At 49.0% G+C, this 23,846-nt stretch overlaps 2 protein-coding genes across 3 annotated transcripts in view; one reads left to right on the forward strand and one right to left on the reverse strand.

Annotated features, from left to right (window-relative positions):
• SRD5A1 (steroid 5 alpha-reductase 1) overlaps nt 1–22,153 on the reverse strand; it is a 36,671-nt gene extending 14,518 nt beyond the window's left edge. The window contains exons 1-2 of the mRNA XM_069556119.1: nt 21,414–22,153; nt 500–666 (exon numbers count right to left, since the gene is read on the reverse strand). Coding sequence (XP_069412220.1) covers nt 500–666; nt 21,414–21,694 — 448 coding nt within the window. The 5' untranslated portion in view covers nt 21,695–22,153. The remainder of the gene's footprint in view (nt 1–499; nt 667–21,413) is intronic.
• Nucleotides 22,085–23,846, forward strand: part of NSUN2 (NOP2/Sun RNA methyltransferase 2) — a 32,987-nt gene continuing 31,225 nt past the window's right edge. Inside the window, exons 1-2 of one of the 2 annotated variants that reach the window (XM_069556118.1) lie at nt 22,085–22,517; nt 22,613–22,770. In XM_069556118.1, coding sequence (XP_069412219.1) covers nt 22,431–22,517; nt 22,613–22,770 — 245 coding nt within the window. In that variant the 5' untranslated portion in view covers nt 22,085–22,430. The remainder of the gene's footprint in view (nt 22,518–22,612; nt 22,771–23,846) is intronic. The other variant, XR_011249621.1, reaches the window with a different exon arrangement.

Here is a 23,846-nt window from a genome sequence, read left to right on the forward strand (position 1 = left end):
TTACCGTCTGAGCCACCACCAGGGAAGCCTGGAAAATGTGCTACTTTATATTAATTGATAAAGATAAAAAAAATTTCAAAAACCTCATAAACCTCAGAGTTTAAAGTCTAACTGCCTCACTGAAGATGACCGACTTTCTCTCGCTTTCCAGAAGAAACTGTAGGAGGTTTGATGCATTCTTAGATTACACGGTCCATTAGTGCCCAAGCACCCTCATTCTTGGCCCCTTGCTTAGTCTGCTGCAGCTCGTTGCTATTTTTAGGTCATCTTAAGAACAGGTATTTGTGCGTTTGGCGCTTGAGTGGGCGAGGGAGCCAGGCGCCTGCGTCATGGGGACAGCCTGACCTTCCATCCGGCCAGCGCTCAGTCCCCCGGCCTAGGTCAAGGGGCCTCTGCAGACTCTCTCTCAAGACGAGTGTGCTTTCTAACTGGACCCTACCGGAAGGTGAACACCGAGCTGAATGTTACAGGGATGGGATGCGTCACTGAGGACACTCACCTGTTAGAAACCGGGGGTCGCTGAGCCAGTCATCCGCGTACACTGCGTACTGACTCAGATACCTGCTCTGCAGGTAGCCATTATAGGTGCAGAAGATGAATGCCAACAGGAAGGCATACAACGGCGTGGGCTTCCCTCCTCGGATCAGAAATGGGAAAACCAAGGTCCTTCAGAGACAAGAAATATATATTTTTTAAAGCAACAATGATAAAGAATTTAATGTCTGCAATTCTCCTTTAATGTCTTACATTTCTTTTTTTCTTTTTAAACATGAAGATTTTCTTTATTTTCTTCCTCTAGCAATGCTTAGATGTTTCCTTAAACTGGCTCTTGGGCTTCCCTGGCGGCTCAGACGATGAAGAATCTACCTGCAATGCAGGAGACCAGGGTTTGCTCCCTGGGTCAGGAAGATCCCCTGGAGGACAGCATAGCAACCCACTCCAGTACTCTTGCCTGGAGAATCCCATGGACAGAGGAGCCTGGCAGGCTACAGTCCATGGGGTCGCAAACAGTGGGACATGACTGAGTGCCTTTCACTTCACTACTGGCTATTCTATTACTATTATCTCTAATTGTCCCAGATGTCTTGCAGAGCTTTCCAACTAGAGGAGCTCAGCACTGAATTACAGGTGTGCCAGAGCTGTGCTGCCTTAGCCCCCAGCTGACAGGGCAGGATCTAGGGGGGCCAGAGCTCCGGAACAGCTATGTCTTCCCAGGGAGTCTTCTTGTCAGATTATCCCACTATATGCTAAAGATATGTCATGTACATTGTGTGCTATAATGAGAAACAGATTGAGAAGCTCTGCTCTCAGTGTCTTGGATTTTTAATCTTGATTTTTATATAAAAGTCATTCTTAGGAATACTGGCCCAGACGTACTGTATCTGTTGACAGCAGAATTTCTAGTTAAATAATTAACTGTGTTTCAAAAAAGGATACCACTGTGCAAAAATTCAGGGTTCTAGTTATACGGAGTGTGCAACAGATGCACGGAATGAGAGAAAACTGAAGGTTCCATCCCCCTAACACCAGTGACTCAGTCTGGTCCAAGGCGTTTGAGTTCGGGGCCCACCGTTACATTATCTGTCACCATGGCGATGGCTGTCATCTCCCTAGTGCCCACCGCAGGCAAGGCCTCCCAGCTACCTGCACAGAGTCACTGTCACCACAGTTGACAGAGGACACGGTTAAGACTCACAGTGCTCCAGTCTGCTTAAGGTCATGGGCTAGAGAGCGGCTGAGTTTAAGTATATTTTGGCCACCTGATGCGAAGAGCTGACTCACTGGAAACGACCCTGATGGTGGGAAAGATTGAGGGCGGGAGGAGAAGGGGACGGCAGAGGATGAGATGGTTGGATGGTATCACTGACTCAGTGGACATGAGTCTGAGCAAACTCAGGGAGACAGTGAAGGACAGGGGAGCCTGGCGGGCTGCAGTCCACGGGGTCGTAAAGAGTCAGACACGACTCAATGCCTGAACAACAATGTTAGGGTTGCTCAGTTGTGTCTGACTCTCTGTGACCCCATGGGCTGCAGCCTGCCAGGCTCCTCTGTCCGTGGGATTCTCCAGGAAGGAATACTGGAGTGGGTTGCCATTACCTCCTCCAGGGGATCTTCCCTGCCCAGGGATCGAACCCTTGTCTTCTGTGCCTCCTGCATTGGCAAGAGGATTCGCTACCACTGCACCACCACCTGGGAAGCCCTTAGAGCACATCAGTAGCAGTTTAAAGACAGAAATTAAAAGGATAAGAAGCTAGAACTGTACGAAAAAAACAGGATGTAGAACTTTATGTTGTGTTTTAATTTTCTCTTTAAAATCAATACATCATATATTTAAAAGGGGGTCATCACTACATACCCTATAGCCCTTAAGAGGATAATAAGAAGCGATTTCAACAGCTTTATGCCAACAAATTTGACAACACGGATGAAGCAGACAAAGGTGACCAAAACTGAGCAGAGAAGAAAATGACAACTTTAATCCCTCTATCAAGGAAAGAGAATTCAGATGCAAGGAATTCTAGAAAAGCCAAAACTAGAGTCAGGGGAAGGGATCAGCAGCGAAGAAGCATAAAGGACATACATGGGGACACAGCGCCCTGTATCTCTGGGCGGTGGCGATGGCCACACAGCCTGATCCAATCACCAAAACTGATCAAGCGAAAATGTATTTACGTAGATGATAGCTTAAAACGGGAAAAGGTGCACACTTTCAGTTTCCATTTTGGCCATCTGCTCCAGGACATAAACGACTGTTAACAGTAACAGCACTGCGATGTCACAGCCGCAAGGCATTCTCTCCCCAACAGTTTCACTCAGCATCTCGGAGAACTTTCCCAGGAATCACAAGCAGGTTCTCATCTTGTTCAGCCACTTCCCCCAAAGACCTTGTGTAAGTTTAGGGCAAAGCACGAGCTGGACGGGAAGCATCCATCAGGCGATGACACCGCTGGTGGAGCGGCGATTTGCCTGGAAACCACAGTGCTGACAGCTCAGCTCAGCTCAGCCGCTGAGTCGTGTCCAACCCTTTGTGACTCCACGGACTGCAGCACACCAGGCCTCCCTGTCCATCACCAACTCCCAGAGTTTACTCAAACTCATGTCCCCTGAGTCGGTGATGCCATCCAGCCTCTGTCGCCCCTGCACAAGCCCCTCAAAAAGAATAGGGAGGGACTTCCTGGTGGCCCAGTGGTAATGACTGCACGTTTCCAACATAGGGGGGTGCAGGTTCATTCCCTGGGTGGGTAGTAAGAATCCACACTCTGTGTCCCAAGGTACATGTGTGCTCAACTGTGCCCAACTCTTTCTGACGCTCTCTGCAGGCTCCCCTGTCCACGGAATTCTCCAGGTAAGAACGCTGGAGCGGGCTGCCATTACCTCCTCAGGGAATCTTCCCTTCCCAGCGCTCAAACCCACATCTCCTGCGTTTGCAGGCAGACTGTTTACCGCTGAGCCACGGGGGAAGCCCACGTGCTGTGTGGTACACAAAAAGAACGGCCATTTCTCTCTGCATCGGGGAACCATGGCTGCTACCCGGGCAGACAGTTGGTACAAGTTGACTGGCAGTGGGACGCAGGCTAACTGCAGAGACTGACGCTGCAAGGGCAGGGCTCTTGCCTGGGGGTACTGGCACAGGCTCCCTTAAAAACAGGCAGGGGTTCTGAGGTGTCGCGATCGGGCACTGTTGCCATGGCGCCTTTCTGCTGCTCCCGGATTCTCAGCCAGGGCAGAGGGCCCCATGTTACAGCCTGAGGAGGCGGCTGATGACAGACCGGTTCTCAGCCTGTCCCCGAGTGCCCAGACTTGAGAAGCACTGGGAATAAGCGAGCTCATTTCCCAGGTCAGCTCAGGGGATTCCCGAGCCTTGCGAAAGCAGGAAGGGGACAGTATGGTGAGAAAGGTGGTGGTGGTGGTGGGGGGGGGGGGGCGGGGAGGAACTTCTCGGGAAGCTACGGTCTCAAGGAATTTTCCAGGAGGGAAACTGCAGGACCCAACTGAGAAAGTGTTAGAATTCCAAGTTTGGAGGAACACAGAGGGAAGAAAAGTAAGCAGCAAATAAGACTGGTGAGGGACGCAGGGGGTGTGGGCTTGGTTTAGAAACATGCCTGAGGAAATGCACAGTGCTCTGGTCCTGAGAGTCTCGGATGGACGACCTGAGCAGAATCCAGGCCAAGTTCAACACAGGCTAACAGGGATGCACGATCCGAAAGTGGAGGAAAAAAAACCCAGAGAGCTCAGAGTAGAAAAACCAGGTCCTAAAAAGTGGTTGAGAAGGAAATGGCAATTCACTACAGTGTTCTTGCCTGGAGAATCCCAGGGATGGCAGAGCCTGCTGGGCTGCCGTCTATGGAGTCGTACAGAGTCAGACACTACTGAAGCAACTTAGCAGCAGCAGCAAAAAGTGGTTGAAGGGGCCTTCCCTGGCAGTCCAATGGTTAAGACTTCACCTTCTACTGCAGGGGCCACGGGTTCGATCCCTGGGTGGGGGACTAAAATCTCGCATGCAGTGAGGTCAGGCAAAAAAAAAACCAAAAACAAACAAAGCTGCAGTTGAAGGCAAATTTCTAGGCTAGCCATCACACATCTCTAGGTTATAGTTATATGCAGTGCTGAAGGCTTAAGTCTGAGGAAACGCTGCAGAGGTGGAAGACCTCTGTAACTTCTGGCAGATTTCCCCCCCTCTGGTTTCCACTTCTGCATGGGCAAACACTGGCTGGGTGTGTGTTAGTTGCTCAGTTGTGTCTGACTCTTTCCGATCCCATGGACTAGAGCCCACCAGGCTCCTCTGTCCATGGGATCCTCCAGGTAAGAATACTAGAGTAGGTGGCTATTTCCTTCTCCAGGGGATCTCCCCGACTCAGGGCTCGAACCCTGGTCTCCTGCATTGCAGGCGGACGCTTTATCTGGCTGGCACCCCGTAAAGGTGGAACCCAAAGCTGCCTCTTGTTTTGCCTTCCTGACCGTTCCTCCTGGGTCACTAACGTTCTCTGACACCAGTGTGAGTGTGGATCAGGTGTCGGCAAACACAGCCGCCGGGCCAAGTCCAGACCACCACCTGCTTTCTACAGCCTGGGAGCTAAGAACGCTTTTTACATTTTTAAATAGTGTGTGTGTTGGGCAGGCAGGGTGGGGTATGGGGAATCAAAAGACTATTCCATGACACATGAAGATTGTACGAAATTCAGATTTCAGTGTCCGTAAATAAAGCTGTGCTGGAGGGCGGCCATGGGCCTCTGTTAGCGTCTCGGCTGGAAGGAGTTCCGTGGGCGGGGCAGGCCCTGCGTGTGGCGCTCTCGTCTCTTTGCACAGGCCTCGCTGCGCTTGGTGTTCTGTCGCGTGGCGCAGGGATCTGCGTGCCCGCCCACCGTGTCAGAACGAGGAAAGCTGCTGGACTCTTCGTGCTTTGACGGTAAGTGGAGCGTGGGATTTTCTGTTACTGCGTGCTCGTGCGTGCTCAGCTGTGTCCGACTCTGTGCGACCCCACGGACTGTGTAGCCCTGCCAGGCTCCTCTGGCCGTGGGATTCTTCAGGCGAGAGTACTGGAGTGGGTTGCCACGACCTCCTCCAGGGGACCTTCCTGACCCGGGGACTGAGCCCTGACTCTGCATCTTCTGCGTTGGAAGGTGGATTCTTTACCACTGAGCCACCTGGGAAGCCCCTTTGAGAACTCCACCAGCTGGCAAAGCATCCCTGGGGTTCACTGCCAGCAGAGCTGTGGCAGACTCTAACAGAGGCCCCCACTGCCAGGCTCAGTGGTCATCGCAGTATCCCCAACTCATGGGAAAGCAGCGGTCAGAAAAATCAGAGTTTAAACCAGCACCCCAATACAGAACTTCTTTTTAAATATGGATCAAAATGAGGCTACAGCCTTAGGAAGCTACCAAGCAGTTCATTTTGCTAGCCCAGCAAGGAAAACCATGTAGACCAACGGTGACTCAATTAATTGTAGGGGCCAAAGAAACACATGCAGGGAATATAACCTTGTGTAACATGATTATTAGCTTTTTGGGAAGAAGAGTGGCCTGGGGAGTGAGGACACCAGGAGTGACACTGGACAGGTTAAAAATGGAGGCAGAAGGCGGCGCAGGCGGGCATCCTCGGTGCCTGTAAGTCCAAGGGTGTCACTGCAGTGGCTCAGCTGTTCACTCCAGGGGTCGGTGCTGAGGCTGGAGTGGCCGAGGGCTCAGGCTCTCTAAACCTGGGGCCCTCAACCCCCAGGGAATGGACCAGTGCTGGTCCACGGCCTGTTAGGAACTGGGCTGCAGAGCAGGAGGTGAACGAGTGACGCTCCATCATTATTTACAGCCGCTCCCCCATTAACTCACTTTACAGTCTGAGCTCTACCTCCTGTTAGATCAGTGCCTTTGTTGCTGCTGCTGCTGCTGCTAAGTCGCTTCAGTCGTGTCCGACTCTGTGCGACCCCATAGATGGCAGCCCACCAGGCTCCGCTGTTCCTGGGATTCTCCACAAGAACACTGGAGTGGGCTGCCATTTCCTTCTCCAATACATGAAAGTGAAAAGTGAAAGTGAAGTCATGCCCGACTCTTCGTGATCCCATGGACTGCAGCCTTCCAGGCTCCTCCATCCATGGGATTTCCCAGGCGGGAGTATTGGAGTGGGGTGCCATCGCCTTCTCCATAGTGGTGCCTTTAGATTCTCATAATAGCTTGACCCCTACTGTGCTTGAATCATCCCCAAACCATTCCCACGCTATCATCTCGGTCTGCCAAGAAACCGTCCTTCACAAAACTGGTCCGTGATGCTGAAAAGGCTGGGGTAGGCTGCTGTATACAGTCTGTGGGGAACAACTAAAGGTGAGGCTACTTCCAAAGAAGTTGAGCAATCAACTAGCTCAGTACAGTGGAGTCTACAGTGGAATCTGCTGAGATGTTGTAAATCATGGTGGTAAATATGTGTGCGACAGACAAAATACAAATTTACAAAGCTTGTGAAAATTTAAGGCCTTTAAAGCCATCTCTTATAGCAGCTTCCCTGGTGGCTCAGACAGTAAAGAATCTGTCTGCAACGCGGGAGACCCAGATTTGATCTCTGGCTTGGGAAGATCCCCCGAAGAAGGGAATGACAACCCATTCCAGTATTCCTGCCTGGAGAATTCCATGGATGGAGGAGCCTGGTGGGCTACAGTCCATGGGGTCGCAAAGAATTGGACACAGTTGGGCAACTAACACTTTCACTTTCCTAGACCAGCAACTTGTTGCTATTGTCGTTTAGTCACTAAGTCATGTCTGACTGTTCATGGCCCCATGGACTGCAGCCCGCCAGGCTCCTCTGTCCATGGGATTTCCCAGGCAAGAATACTGGAGTGGGTGGCCATTTCCTTCTCTGGGGGACCTTCCCCACCCAGGGATCGATCCCTCACCTGCATTGCTAGTGGATTCTTTACCACTGAGCCTCCAGGGAAGCCTCAAGTTAAATTTTATTCCCCAGCAACAACAAAAAAGAATCCCATTCTTCTCATTACATGTCTATTACCAAAACTGCATTGAGGTGTTATTATATTTTGAATTCTCTCGACACAATTTCTGTGAACATCTGTTTCCTCTTCAGTTATCAGTTGCGACACCAAGGATCTTCCTTTGCCCTTTGGGCCGGAAAGCTGGGCAGACACAACCGGCCCTTTCCAGGGAAGTTCACAGTCCTTAGTCCAGATCACAACAGCAGATCTAATCTGGACATGTCACCTGGGTTTTCTTCGAAAGCACTCTTGCCTGTGGCCCCAACACTTGGGTTTCGGACAGCCACTGTGGTCTGGGGCTGGCCGGTGGCCGGTGGGGACTACACACACCTGTACTGTTCCCCAGATGACCAGGAAGGGTGCCCTGACCTCTGTGCCTGTGGGAGCCGGTCACAAACAACCTGGGGAGAGGATTTCTCTCTCTTTGGTCTCACGTGAGATGTCAGCAAAGGGGCCAGGACTGGAGACAGGGCCTTAGGCTGACACAGGTCTCTTCTGTTGCTCTCTGTCCTTGGAGGGCTCAGCAGGGACCCTGATGTCCACAAAACCAGGAGGTTGGAACAAACTCTCCCAAGCAATGCCACCCAGGCCCACAGACCTCCAGCAGGGAGCTGAGATTGTTTTCCCCACCCTCTCCTTCCCCAGAGGCTGAGCATGTCCCCGGGGACCAGCCGCCCTGGCTCACAGACCGGGTCTTCAGCGGCTGGACACTCAGATGCGACACGCCTTCCAGAGCGGAGCGCCGTGCCCCCTCCTGGCATCTTCTGGGTGGTCTTCATCCTTCTGGGTTGTTCCATTTTCCTTGGAAAGCCATGCAGCTGCTACCAGCAGCGTTTCCCTTTGCCTTAGGCCAAGAGGAACCAGAAAGGGTGGGGAGGAGCCTGTGGGCTACAGTCCATAGGGTCACAAAGACTCAGACATGACTGAGTGAGTAAGCGCACATGCAAGGACAAGGCATGTATAATGTGGAAACACACCAGAAAACTGGAGAACGAGAAGGGCACACCAAATCCTCGCCTGTGCCTTGTGGAAAACTTTTATGCCAAAGGTTAGAGTGACCGACAGTAAAGTATTCTTTGTGTTTGCAGCCTCACCTTGAAAGGGCAAAATCCTTGTTTAAATATATAGCTTTATCACAGTTTAATCACTATAATCACTGAATTCCTTTCTTTTTACAGAAGGAAAGATAAGAAAAAGGAACTGATCCAAATCTAGAAGGGCTGTAGATTACAGTGATGTTAAATTGTTGAGAAAGAAGTGAAACAATTAATTATTAAAATTAACAACAATTCTCATTTAACCATTTGAAAATGACTAGATCTACCATTTCCTAGTAAGTGGATAAGTAGACGCATGCTTAGTCATGTCTGACTTTATGGCGCCATGGACTGTAGCCCAGCAGGCTTCTCTGTTCGTGGGATCCTCTAGGCAAGAATACTGGAGTGGGTTGCCATCTACTCCTCCAGGGTATCTTCCTGAAGGAACTGAACCTGCATCCCCAATATTGCAGGTGGATTTCCCGCCACTGAGCCACCGAGGAAGCCCACCATTACCTAAGTTACTGCCAGATCACCCAAGTTGGCTACTTAAGTGTTCCCAAAATTGGGTTGGTGCCCTTATAGGCTGCCCTGGGAGATGATGTCCAACTGCTTCTATTTCGAGGGTCAAATCATTTACTGAATGATTGCATTATTTCTTATAGCAAGAAAACGAAACAAGAGTCTTCTCCAACACCACAGTCCAAAAGCATCAATTCTTCAGCGCTCAGCTTCCTTTACAGTCCAACTCTCACATCCATAGATGACTACTGGAAAAACCACAGCTTTGACTAGATGGACCTTTGTTGGCAAAGTAAAGTCTCTGCTTTTTAACATGCTGTCTAGGTTGATGATAACTTTTCTTTCCAGGAACAAGCATCTTTTAATTTCATGGCTGCAGTCACCATCTGCAGTGATTTTGGAGCCTGGAAAAATAAAGCCTCTCACTGTTTCCCCATCTATTTGCCATGAAGTAATGGGATCAGATGCCATAATCTTAGTTTCTGAATGTTGAGTTTTATGCCAACTTTTTCACTCTCAAGAGGCTCTTTAGTTCTTCTTCACTTTCTGCCATAAGCGTGGTGTCATCTGCGTTTCTGAGGTTATTGCTATTTCTCCCAGCAATCTTGATTGCAGTTTGTGCTTCATCCAGCCCAGCATTTCTCATGAAGTACTCTGCATAAAAGTTAAATAAGCCGGGTGACAATATACAGCCTTGACGTACTCCTTTTCCTATCTGGAACCAGTCTGTTGTTCCATGTCCAGTTCTAACTGTTGCTTCCTGACCTGGGTATAGATTCCTCAGGAGGTAGGTCAGGTATCTAGTATTCCCATCGCTTTAAGAATTTCCACCGTTTGTTGTGATCCACACAATCAGTTGTGATCCACACTGACTGCTTTAGCGCAGTCAGTAGAGCAGTAATGTTCTTCTGGTATTCTCTTGCTTTTTCGATGATCCAGTGGATGTTGGCAATTTGATCTCTGGTTCCTCTGACTTTTCTAAATCCAGCTTGAATATCTGGAAGTTCACAGTTCATGTACTATTGAAGCCTTCGCTGGACAATTTTGAGCATTACTTTACTAGCATGTGAGATGAGTGCAATTGTGCGGTAGTTTGAGCATTCTTTGGCATTGCCTTTCTTTGGGATTGGAATGAAAATTGACCTTTTCCAGTCCTGTGGCCACTGCTGAGTTTTCCAAATTTGCTGGCATATTGACTGCAGTACTTTCACAGCATCATCTTTTAGGATTTGAAATAGCTCAACTGGAATTCTATCACCTCCACTAGCTTTGTTCATAGTGATGTTTCCTAAGGCCCACTTGACTTCACATTCCATGATGTCTGGCTCTGGGTGAGTGATCATACCATTGTGGTTATCTGGGTCATGAAGATCTTTTTTGTATAGTTCTTCTGGGTATTCTTGCCCCCTTTTCTTAATATCTTCTGCTTCTGTTTAGGTTTATACCATTTCTGTCCTTTATTGTGCCCGTCTTTGCATGAAACGTTCCCTTGGTATCTCTAATTTTCTTGAAGAGGTCTCTAGTCTTTCCCATTCTGTTGCTTTCCTCTACTTCTTTGCATTGTTCACTGAGGAAGGCATTCTCATCTCTCCTTGCTATTCTTTGGAACTCTGCATTCAGATGGGTGTATCTTTCCTTCTCTCCTTTGCCTTTTGCTTCTCTTCTTTTCATAGCTGTTTGTAAGGCCTCCTCAGGCAACCATTTTGCCTATTTCCATTTCTTTTTCTTGGGAATGGTCTTGATCACTTCCTTTTGTACAATGTCATGAACCTCTGTCCATAGTTCCTCAGGCGCTTTGTCTATCAGATCTAATCCTTTGAATCTATTTGTCACTTCCACTGCATAATTGTAAGGGAAAAGCTTGTGCACAACAAGACCCAAGAGAGAGGAACCCAAGTGACCCCACAAGAGACTGACCCAGACTTTCCAGGAGTCTCTGGCGGAGGCGTGGGTCAGCGGGGGCCTGCTGCAGGGTTGGGGGCACTGAGTGCTGCAGTGCATCATGAGACCTTTTGAAAGAGGTCACCATTATCTTCATTACCTTCATTACCATAGTTTGGCTTCAGGTCAAAGAACAGGGAGGGAACACAGCCCCTCCCATCCACAGAAAATTGGATTAAAGATTTACTGAGCATGGCCCTGCCCATCAGAACAAGATCCAGTTTCCCCCTCAGTCCCTCTCTCCCATCAGGAAGCTTCCATCAGCCTCTTATCCTTCTCCATCGGAGGGCAGACAGACTGAAAACCACAATCACAGAAAACTAACGAATCTGATCACATGGACCACAGCCTTGTCTAACTCAATGAAACTAAGCTATGCCGTGTGGGGCCACCCAAGGGGGACAGGTCATGGTGGAGAGTTCTGACAAAACGTGGTCCACTGGAGAAGGGAATGGTAAACCATGAACAGTATGAAAAGCCAAAAAGATAGGACACTGAAAGAGGAACTCCCCAGGTCGGTAGGTGCCCAATATGCTACTGGAGATCAGTGGAGAAATAACCACAGAAAGAATGAAGAGACAGAGCCAAAGCAAAAACAATACCCAGCTGTGGATGTGACTGGTGACAGAAGCAAGGTCCGATGCTGTAAAGAGCAATATTGCATAGGAACCTGGAATGTCAGGTCCATGAATCAAGGCAAATTGGAAGTGGTCAAACAGGAGATGGCAAGAGTGAATGTCAACATTTTAGGAATCAGCAAATTAAAATGGACTGGAATGGGTGAATTTAACTCAGATGACCATTATATCTACTACTGTAGGCAAGAATCCCTTAGAAGAAATGGAGTAGCCATCACAGTCAACAAGAGTCGGAAATGCAGTATTTGAATGCAATCTCAAAAATGATAGAATAATCTCTGTTCATTTCCAAAGCAAACCATTGAATATCACAGTAATCCAAATCTATGCCCTGACCAGTAATGCTGAAGAAGTTCAAGTTGAATGGTTCTGAAGACCTACAAAACCTTCTAGAACTAACACTCAAAAAAGATGTCCTTTTCATTATAGGGGACTGGAATGGAAAAGTAGGAAGTCAAGAAACACCTGGAGTAACAGGCAAATTTGGCCTTGGAGTACAGAAGGAAGCAGGGCTAAGGCTAATAGTTTTGCCAAGAGAACGCACTGATCATAGCAAACACCCTCTTCCAACAACACAAGAGAAGACTCTACACATGGACATCACCAGATGACCAATACTGAAATTGGACTGATTACATTCTTTGCAGCCAAAGATGGAAAAGCTCTATACAGTCAGCAAAAACAAGACTGGGAGCTGACTGGGGCCCAGATCATGAACTCCTTATTGCCAAATTCAGACTTAAATTGAAGAAAGTAGGGAAAACCACTAGACCATTCAGGTATGACCTAATTCAAATCCCTTATGATTGTACAGTGGAAGCTGAGCCACAAGGGAAGCCCAAGAATATTGGAGTGGGTAGCCTATCCCTTCTCCAGGAGTTCTTCCCAATCTGGGAATCAAACCCAAGTGGCCTGGGTTGCAGGCAAATTCTTTACCAACTGAGCTATCAGAGAAGTTCATGGGATTATCCAGGTGAGAATCCTAGAACTGGTTGTCATTTCCTTCTCCAAGGAATCTTCCGGACGCAGGGATCAAACGCTTGTCTCCTACATTGGCAGGCGAGTTCTTTACCACTAGCACCATCTGGGAAGCCCCTTGTGTGTTGAGTGTTAGCTGCTCAGTGTCCGACTCTTTGCAACCCCATGGACTGTAGCTCACCAGGCTCCTCTGTCCATGGGATTTCCAAGGCCAGAATACTGGATTGGGTTGCCATTTCCTTCTCCAGCAGATCTTCCCGACCCAGGGAGTGAACCCAGGTCTTCTGCGTTGCAAGTGGATTCTTAACCGTCTGAGCCACCAGGGAATCCCTGGAAGTCCCTTATGACACATTTTAAAGAGCAGCTGACCAAGGCTCTCCCCAGGTCATTGATGGATTCCAGCAGGAGGGAAGCTGAACCTCAAGCCGGTGATAAGCTTTGAGGTGCTACCGTGAGGAATGACAAGAGAACCAGGATCCCACAGGGTCACAGACCTGGCTGAGCACAGGCCTCGCGGTGGGCGTTTCAGAGTCCGCACTCTGGGACTTGGGGGTGGGGCGGGGTGTGTTTGGCCCTCTTCCTCTGTGGCCTCAGGGCAAAGGTGGTAACTGGGGGCCCCAGTGGGATTTGGGTTTGTGACTACCGTTACACAGAGGGGCTGATGAAGAAAGGACGCAGTGAGTCGCTCACTGACTGCCCAGTGGGAATCAGTGACTCAGGCGCCCTGGGTTCAGGTCACACTGAGTCCCTGCTTGGCTTGACAGAAAGCAGAACACGAGCTGAGACAGGGTTGAGGGGGCCACCCCAAGACCCCGGCGTGGAGAGGCTCTGAGCAGACCTGATAACTGAAAGTTGCTCATTTCCAGTACACACGTGCCTGGGGTGAGCAGGTGAAAGGTCACACTCTGCACACAAACAAAGCCCAGGGTGATGTGACAAGGTGTGGACAGTGCCCTCGGGACTCAGAGGCCTGAGATCAACAGCTGACCTCCACGCTGACCCCATGCAAGGGCGACCGGCACAACGACGTGGTTTGCCATGGATTTAAAAAAAAAAAATGCCTACAAACATCCTTGTCCATCCCCAGGGGTCAGGGCCTCTGTCTGACAGCTGCTTCCTAGGCAGGCCTGCCCCGCCGTCCCCGGCTCTCCTCCAGAGGTCCTGTTGATTCTACCCTTGTACTTAGCAAAAGTACAAGCGTTTCTCTCATCCTCAGCGATGTCTTCAGAGAACCTCTTGCCTCACACGCCCACCGTGAGCAAGGCGTCAGTGGATCCTCAGACAAGGTGTGCTAAAGGACGATTATCCAACATGCAGGCAGACACCCCTGCCACAGACCACGGGAAGCCCTTGCACCCGGCTCTGGTGCTTCACGATGCTAACGCTCCCCTAGGGCAGGACCCTGTCCCACCACCACGGTCAGCCCACCGCCCAGCCCAGGGCCTCGGCAGACGGCCACCAAGTTCTGGAATTTGCTGCCCACTCGGGCTCGCATCTCCCAAGCACGTGTCCCAAGCCCCGTGGTTGGTGTCTCTCCCGCCACTAGTCTGACCAGGTTGGGATTCACACAGCCCTTCTTCCTCAGTCTGGGCTGGCACTGCAAAGCAGGGGCGACAGACGTCTCCCGACTGGCGGGAGGCTTTGGGACGAGCTCTCAGTCCATTGTGCACTCCTGTTCTTGTCCACTTCCTTCGTAATTAGCAGCCTGGGGTGATCAAACGGAGGCCCCCACTTCCCCAGAGGCACAGTCCCTGCTGGGACCAATCGGCCCTTGTTATCAGGGCCAAGCTGAGCATACTTGGTCTAAAACTTGGCTATAAAACAGAAAAACAATTTTTGACAATGTGGTCACAATATTCTTTAGACTCCAGAGAAAGTTTGATGAACAAAGTTACCTCTTTAAGAATACTTGCCCTGAGGAAATAATTCCTCCCATACCTTTAGACTTGAGCTTTCTGGATCACTTACCTAGACCATCTCTAATTCATGAAACCAAAAGAAAAAAAGTGGAACAAAGCCTTTTCAAATCTTACTCCAACCATTTTTACAATTAGTGTGTTTTGTATTGCGATACCTGATTCATAACTAAGTTTGAAAAACATAACTTTGTTCTCCATTTATTTGGATAAATGTTATGTCTCAGTGCGCATCTTTGTACTGTGGGTAATATTGCCGATTGCCGAGATCAGTGTGTAAATGACGTTTAATCTTATTGGCTTAAAAAAAAAAAAGTGGGCTTGTACAATTCAAATAATTCTAAATACAAGACAAATTAACCTAAATGAATTTCAGGTTCATGTGAACTGGGAAATATTCAGTATTAAATACCTGGTATTAATGTTTGTTTGTTGATCTAAATAATGTAGACATGTCTAAGAGTAATTAACATTAAGCAGAATATTTTCATTGTACCTAGGTTTAACAGAAGTTAAATATTATTACATGTGTTACAAGTTTGTCAGCATGGAAATTCTCTCAAGTGAAAAAACTTCTTAAAAATGCAAATGAGATATGAGCCTTTAGATAGACTCTGTTAAGAATAATTATGCTTTAGGAATGTCCGTCTAAAATAGTCTCTGCAGACTGGGGTAACCTGAACTTCTAAGGGTTGTACTTAACTAAGTGTTGGAAGTCTACTGAATAGCTAAGTCATTTTCCAAATAAAATACGATTTTGAAACATTTATTACTGACCACCAATCTCCTCTTACAGAGAAACTAAAGTGATTTGGAATTAAAAATGAATGATGTTTGGTGTCATCCTAAAATGTTCTAAGAAAGCAAAGCGTTTAGAAATTAGTGGTATCTATGCTCACTGAGCTATATATAAAATGCTAACATAAAAGTCAGTTCTTAGTTGCTTGAGGGAAGTAAGTAGTGTGTTTTCAGTAGAGAAGGAATGAGGAATGGAATGGCATTTCGTGACAGGAACAGGAAGTAAGCCTGGCTCACAGGCGGCTTTTTAGGATGGAAGAACACAGTGACAGGTACGGAAAGGGATGAGGCTTGCAACAAGGGAACCACGAGAGAAGGGTCCTGTACGTGGTTAGGACTAAGTTTAAGATAAAGTTGACTTTAAGTTTACCTTTCAAATAAAGAAAGCTGGTACAAAAACTTGAATTTAGCTTTTCTCTCTGTCTAGAGGACACCTTTTCTTCAGATGTTGAACTGCCTATGATAATAGATTTAAATTTTAGTTTCTTTATCTCTTAAATGATTCTGAAATCCCTTATTGTTGCTTTGGCTAAGTGAATAGTATTGTTTCACAGTGAACTATAATCCCATTTGACTGAGTGCTCTAAACCTTTTTGATATTTGTTGACAAAGCTTCCTAAATCATTCTAATGAAGATTTCTAGCTAGCTTCAGAGGGCCCCTGAAACATCCCAAAGAGAGATATTACATTAATTAGGTTCACTTTGTATACAGAATTACATGGGGGAGTACTGTCAAGTGAATAAGTCTCGGGTTATATTGTACAGTAAATGTTGCTGATGTACATGTCCTAGAAACTGTGTGGAGTTCCTAAAATTCTGATATGTTTGGGTGTAATGTGATCAGGCATAATTATAGTTACTATCTCAAAATATTGTCACAGCACTAACCAAGTTTCTCAAAAATGCTTCCTCTTCAAGAAGATTTATAGAAAGGACTTTTGGATAAATACTAGTTTCTGAACTGGTAAGGATTCTAGTGGAAAACCCTCACAAAGGTTCACAAAAGGACTGAATGGTGAATATGCTTATGGTTTCTATCTGAAAAATTACTGATTTGAATCTGTGTTTTCCAGGTGTAAGAAAAAAAATTAAAACTTTCTTCTCGAAGTAATTATGACAGTTATTTGGTAAAATTACATTTTACAAACAAATCGACATTTATCTTTTCTATCTGAACTCTCCAGATACTAGAAGCTCTTAGTTTCCAGCAGCTTTATCAGGTAAGTTAGGAAGGTTATCTCAGTAACAGGTATGGAAATCTCAAAGGCATTCTAGAGACCTTGAGAAGGGAGGAATTTATTTAGATCTATTAGGCAAGAATACACAGAAGAACTGTACAAAAAAGATCTTCACAACCCGGATAATCACGATGGTGTGATCACTCATCTAGAGCCAGACATCCTGGAATGTGAAGTCAAGTGGGCCTTAGAAAGCATCACTACGAACAAAGCAAGTGGAGGTGATGGCATTCCAGTTGAGCTATTTCAAATCCTGAAAGATGATGCTGTCAAAGTGCTGCACTCAATATGCCAGCAAATTTGGAAAACTCAGCAGTGGCCACAGGACTGGAAAAGGTCAGTTTTCATTCCAATCCCAAAGAAAGGCAATGCCCCAAATGCTCAAACTACTGTACAATTGCACTCATCTCACACGCTAGTAAAGTAATGCTCAAAATTCTCCAAGCCAGGCTTCAGCAATACGTGAACCGTGAACTTCCTGATATTCAAGCTGGTTTTAGAAAAGGCGGAAGAACCCAGATCAAATTGCCAATATCTGCTGGATCATGGAAAAAGCAAGAGAGTTCCAGAAAAGCATCTATTTCTGCTTTACTTACTATGCCAAAGCCTTTGACTGTGTGGATCACAATAAACTGTGGAAAATTCTGAAAGAGATGGGAATACCAGACCACCTGACCTGCCTCTTGAGAAATCTATATGCAGGTCAGGAAGCAACAGTTAGAACTGGACACGGAGCAAAAGACTGGTTCCAAATAGGAAAAGGACTACGTCAAGGCTGTATATTGTCACCCGGCTTATTTAACTTATATGCAGAGTACATCATGAGAAACGCTGGACTGGAAGAAGCACAAACTGGAATCAGGATTGCCGGGAGGAGTATCAATAACCTCGGACATGCCGATGACACCACCCTTATGGCAGAAAGTGAAGAGGAACTAAAAAGCCTCTTGATGAAAGTGAAAGAGGAGAGTGAAAAAGTTGGCTTAAAGTTCAACATTCAGAAAACGAAGATCATGGCATCTGGTCCCATCACTTCTTGGCAAATAGATGGGGAAACAGTGAAAACAGTGTCAGACTTTATTTTGGGGGGCTTCAAAATCACTGTAGATAGTGATTGCAACCATGAAATTAAAAGACACTTACTCCTCGGAAGGAAAGTTATGACCAACCTAGATAGCATATTAAAAAGCAAAGATACTACTTTGCCAACAAAAGTCTGTCTTGTCAAGGCTATGGTTTTTTCAGTGGTCATGTATGGATGTGAGAGTTGGACTGTGAAGAAAGCTGAGTGCTGAAGAATTGATGCTTTTGAACTGTGGTGTTGGAGAAGACTCTTGAGAGTCCCTTGGACTGCAAGGAGGTCCAGCCAGTCCATCCTAAAGGAGATCAGTCCTGGGTGTTCATTGGAAGGACTGATGCTAAAGCTGAAACTCCAATATTTTGGCCACCTCACGTGAAGAGTTGACTCATTGGAAGAGACCCTGTTGATGGGAGGGATTGGGGGCAGGAAGAGAAGGGGATGACAGAGGGTGAGATGGCTGGATGGCATCACCGACTCAATAGACATGAGTCTCAGTGAACTCTGGGAGTTGGTGATGGACAGGGAGGCCTGGCGTACTGCAATTCATGGGGTCGCAAAGAGTTGGACACGACTGAGCGACTGAACTGAACTGAACTGAAGCCTTAACAACTTTCATAAGCTTTAAATGATAGTAATCGGGCTATTAGCCTACTGAATTCTGAGATCTCTATGATGAAAAAGGCAGTGCTACACAACTGCATGGCCCTTGACATCCTTACAGCATTTCAGGGAAGCACCTGCGCCATAATTCAAACTGAATCCTACGTTTTTATACCTGATGAATTCTCTAATATAACACATTTGATGAACCATATGAAAAGTCAGATTTCTGCTTTAAGTGACTCATTCCCTAGTCTTGACGATCTTAAAAAAAAAACAAAACTGGTTTGCTGTGGGAGGCTCATGGTTAAACTATTTACTTTTAATTCCACTAATGTTATTAACTTTACCATTTGCATTTTGCTTGTTTCACAAGATTATTATTTCTTGTATTACCAGGTGTATGATGGAGCCTCCAATGAAAATGATGATTAGACTTGGAGCAGCTGATTAAATGTATAGCTCAATATATGATCAATGATTGTAACAGTGTAACTCTAGGCATTTTCATGCAACAAGAGGGAATACTTGCCTGGACCATAACTAGAAGACAGGTGTCCCGACATCTCTGACTGTTAAGATCTAGTCCAGTAATAGCACACTGGGTGGCTTATCAGCAAAAACCTTCTTCAGAACTGGGAATGAGCCTTCCCAGCAAGGAGGGACAAAATGGTTATGAAATGCCCCTCAATGTATGGCTGGATTTATGACCGCAAGGGGGCTGTGTCAACTACAAATTGGCAATTAGCAAGATCACTGCCGTCTGCCTGCGGGGAAATTGAACCCCAGGCTGCTATAGCTGTTGACCTTCAACAACCCCTGAGGGAGTTCGTGGTGGAGTGAGGCACTCTGTGCTCCAGAGAATCTAGAGGGACAGGTCTTTAAATAGTTGGATGTTTTTAGGAACAGATTTTATGATATCAATCTTTGCATCTTCTCATATCTACAGAAAGCTCTAAATCCCTTCATGGTGACATCAGATCCTCAAGACTAACAAAAACCTTTTGTAAAATGAGTGCCTCATGGCACTGAACTTCCCCTTCACCAAAACCTTATATATTGACCTTCCCCCACTGCCGCTTTGGAGCAGTCTCTCAGAGGCATCAGAGATGCTGCCTCCCGGGCCACAGTCTTCATTACCACTACTACTACTACTAAGTCGCTTCAGTCGTGTCCGACTCTGTGCGACCCCATAGACGGCAGCCTACCAGACTCCCCCATCCCTGGGATTCTCCAGGCAAGAACACTGGAGTGGGTTGCCATTTCCTTCTCCAATGCATGAAAACGAAAAGTGAAAGTGAAGTCGCTCAGTTTTGTCAGACTCTTAGCGACCCCATGGACTGCAGCGTACCAGGCCCCTCCATCCATGGGATTTTCCAGGCAAGAGTACTGGAGTGGGGTGCCATTGCCTTCTCCGACAGTCTTCATTTTGCCCCCAATAAAACTTAACTCACAACTCTCAAGTTGTACATCTTTTTTAGTCGACAGTGCTCACTGACTTAGGTCAAATGACCGTTGAATAAATTAGCTGCTTGGGTAGAATGGAAGATGTTTATCTCTTCTATTTGGAAAACTTGTCATTTAGTTGCTCAGTCAAGTCTGACTCTTTGCAACCAATGGACTGCCGAACACCAGGCATCCCTGTCATTCACCATCTCCTGGAGTTTGCTCAAGCTGGAAAGTTTGGAAAACTTAAATGTCCCCAAACCACACGGGCTATGTGTACAGTAATATGAACACATAAGGCTGTGGGTGGCAGCCTTGCTGTAGAGGTCTCCTCTCTTCATGAATGAAACTACTGGCCAGGTTTAGGTGCTGCAAGTCACCGATTGGCTCCCGGCTTTGGTATGGATTTATGGCAAACTTGGGCTTCCCTGGTGGCTGAGACAGTAAAGGATCTGCCCGCAATGCTGGAGACCTGGGTTCAGCCCCCGGGTCGGGAAGATCCCCTGGAGACGGGAATGGCTACCCACTCCAGTATCCTTGCCTGGAGACTTTCATGGACAGAGGAGCCTTGCAGGCTACAGTCCATGGGGTCGGTTGCAAAGAGTCAGATGTGACTGGGAAACGCACTGGTGAGTCTGTTACTGAGTTTGCTTACAGGAATTCTCTAGGACTGTCAGGTACAGAGCACTCAGAGAGACTTCATGGAACACCGACTGTGCATTTCCAGTGTCTGCTTAAAACTTAAAAGCGGACTGGGATGCAGCTGCCCAGGGGTTCAAGAGAGGCTCAGAGACGCCGGCACTGACTTCTACTGCTCTGTGAAGTGGGTGTCCTAAGGTGGGACCCACAACCAGAGAGGTCAAGTAACCTGCCCACATTCCCAAAGCAGGTGAGCTAAGGTCCCTGACGGGCAGAGAACACCCCTTTTAACTGGGCAGCCTTTCGAAGTCTGAATACAAATTTTCAAATTTTGATTTTAAGCTTTCGAGCAGCCATTTGGTTTAGCTATGCAAAAGTGTGAAAATATTAGTCGCTCAGTTGTGTCCGACCCTCTGCGACCCTATGGACTGTAGCCCGCCAGGCTCCTCTGTCCGCATGGATTCTCCAGGCAAGAATACTGGAGTGGGTTGCCATTCCCTTCTCCAGGGGGTCTTCCCCATCCAAGAATCGAACCCAGGTCTCCTGCAATGCAGGCAGATTCTTTACCAGATGAGCCACCAGGGAAGCTGTGCAAAAGCCAAAGCCTAAGACCCGGAGAGAGTCCCAACTTGTTACAGACCTGAAGGGTACAGACACAGCCAATGAGCCTTCTTCACAAAAACCAAACATCTGTAAGTTAGCTTAAAGACCTTAGATGTGTTTACCGCTTATTTCTTGGAAGGCTACTTCCACAGTGCTGGAGGCACCTGCCTGTATTGTAGAGGAGAAAGTCCCTGAACGTGACCCATTCAGTAACTGGAAACCAGACCCCCAAGGTGCATCTGACAGGGGGCAACAATCTTCCCCTCAACAGAGTCCACGATGGAACTAGAAAAGCAGGAAGACGGCGCTGGGGGAGAGAGAGCAGGGGCGCACGGAGAGGGCGCCAGGACCTGGTGCACAGGTGCAGGGAGCCGGCCCGGGGTGGCACGCGGGTGGTGCACCAGGGGCGGCGGGGAGAAGGTGGCGCACCAACCAGGGGCGGCAGGGAGAAGGGGGCGCAACAGGGGCGGCTGGGGGAAGCGCGGGGCCGCCCGCTCTTACCGTTGCGCATAGTGGACGAGGAACATGGCCAGGAGGATGCAGTTGGGCCAGCGGTTGAGGCGCTCGGCCGGCGCGCCCGCGCACGCGAGGAGCGGCAGGGCCAACGAGGGCAGCTCCTGCACGGCCCAGGCGGCCCGCGCCGGCAGCTCGAAGGCAGAGCCGGGCGACGCGTAGCGCCCGTAGGGCGAGCCCACCAGCTTCAGCAGCACGTAGCACACGACGCCCAGGGCGCATTCCAGGTAGGCGAGCGCGTCCAGCAGGAACCGCTCGGCCAGCTCCATGGTGGGTGACGGCAGGCGTGCTCCATGGCCCGGCGGCTGCGTCGGGCCACATATAGGGCGGCGGCGGCGGCGGGCGGGGTGAGGTGGGGGGCGGGAGGCGCGGTTACCTGAGGCCGGCGACCGCGGTCAAAGCCCTCGGCCCGGATCCGCCCCGTGCGGGCGGCCCCGGAGCCACGCGCCCCCAGTCTCCCTAGTTCTGGGTGCGCGCGGGGGACCGGGTGGGAGGCCTGGGGCGCCGGCTAGCCACAACCACACGGCCAGAACCCCGCCCATTCCAGGCCCTCCCCGACCGTCTCACCAATCCCGGGTGCGCGCCGCGGACCCGCCCCGCCCACGCGCCTAGAGCCCCCCCCATGCCCCGCCCTCTAGACCCCGCCCACTCCGGGCACTCCCGGACCGTCTACCTTAGTCGCGGGTGCGCGCCAGGGACGGGGCACGATGTCCGCCCGCCCGCCCCTCCCACGCTGCTAGAGCCCCGCCTACTAGGCCCCCGCCCACTTCGGACCCTCCCCGACCGAGCGTCATTTCCGCGGTGCGCACGCGCGACCTCGGGCTGCCCGCATCGGTGCCTGAGCCGACGCGGAAATCCTTGCGCTCCTGCAGGTCCCTCCCTCCCTGCAGGTCCCGGGGAGGCGCATGTGCGGACCCGCGGGGTCCTCGAGCTGCAGCCCGGAAGTGCTAGCGGCCGACGGTGGCGGGTAGGGCCGTGCGGGCGGCGTGCGCGGCCGCGTGGGCCATGGGGCGGCGGTCGCGGGGCCGGCGGCTCCAGCAGCAGCAGCAGCGTTCCGAGAGCGCGGAGGACGGCGGAAAGCGCAATGGGGCGGTAGGACCCGGGGGAGGGCGGGCCGGGGCCCCGAGGCCTGCGGGGCGGCGAAGGGCGGCTTTGCGGCTCCGGGTGCCAAGTTTCTCACTCCTCAGGGCTGGGAAGGCGGCTATCCCGAGATCGTCAAGGAGAACAAGCTGTTCGAGCACTACTACCAGGAGCTCAAGATCGTGCCCGAGGGCGAGTGGGACCAGTTCATGGGAGCGCTCAGGGAGCCTCTCCCGGCCACTTTAAGAATTACCGGTTACAAGAGGTAAGGGGGTCGTGCCTTTCGCGTTTCTCGGAGAGTTGGGGTTTAGAATGCCCCGGGTTTAAAACGGAAATGTATTTCTCCCAAGAAGCACACGTCAGCGGTGTGGATGCCAGAGCCTGGAGGCCTTGAGAAGAGGGAGCATGGGTGTCCCAACAGAGTACGGGGAGGAGGACCTGGCAAGTTGGGAGGTTAGAATCAGACACGAGTGTGCAAGATGAGAAGCAGTTGACTCTTGGGGGCCCGTTGACGATGCCCCACCCTTTGGAACACATGAGAACCTGTGACATTAGTGAGTGTTAAGTGAAGCTTATGGTGGTGGTGTTTTTTTTTTTTTGAGTCGTGTAACCGAGCACGTGGGCTTATTGCTAGCTGCAGAATGAAAAGACCAAATAAAGAGGCAACAGTCTTGGAGAAAGCGAAAAGGCTTAAGATAGTCAAGCAAGGAGACAGGAGGCAGTGATCAGCTCCTTCCCGTCAGCTGTTGAGCAGGGTATTTATCCATGGAAGTAGGGAGTAAGTGGAGGAGGGGGCCCTGGAATGATGGGTGGAAATTAAAGGTAAGTTTCCAGCGTCCCCTGCAGGTGCAGCTGTGCTTCATCCCTTTTTATGTGCAAGTTTGGGGTGGGGAGTCTGTTACATGTGGTGGCTTTTCACTTTGTGATGTCTAAAGTTTACTGTGGGTTACTTAACTTATTAAAAACGATAATTACGAATATTTTGGCCTCAGCCCATGGCATGTGGGATTTTAGTTCCCAGACCAGGGATCAAACCTGCACTCCTGCATTGGAAAAAAATAGTCTTAACAACTGGACCGCCAGGGACTGTCCCTGCTGTGGGCTGTGTTAGTCCTTTGATGTGCCTCTGCTGGGCAAAATGGCCTTTAGGACTGTTGTGGTCAGATCCTGTTTCGGCGGTGTCCTTCAAAACAAACTTAGAGATGTCATTTAATCAAGTTGTTTCTTCCTTATGAACCTTTAGTGTGTAAGTTTCAGGATACGGTTGCAGTTGTACCTTTTGAAGATGACCTGAAAGTGAAAATGAAACTCGAGGGATGTTCAGGAGAGAAGGAGTAGAAT

Source organism: Ovis canadensis, chromosome 16 (genome assembly GCF_042477335.2).
Source record: "Ovis canadensis isolate MfBH-ARS-UI-01 breed Bighorn chromosome 16, ARS-UI_OviCan_v2, whole genome shotgun sequence".
NCBI lineage: Eukaryota > Metazoa > Chordata > Mammalia > Artiodactyla > Bovidae > Ovis > Ovis canadensis.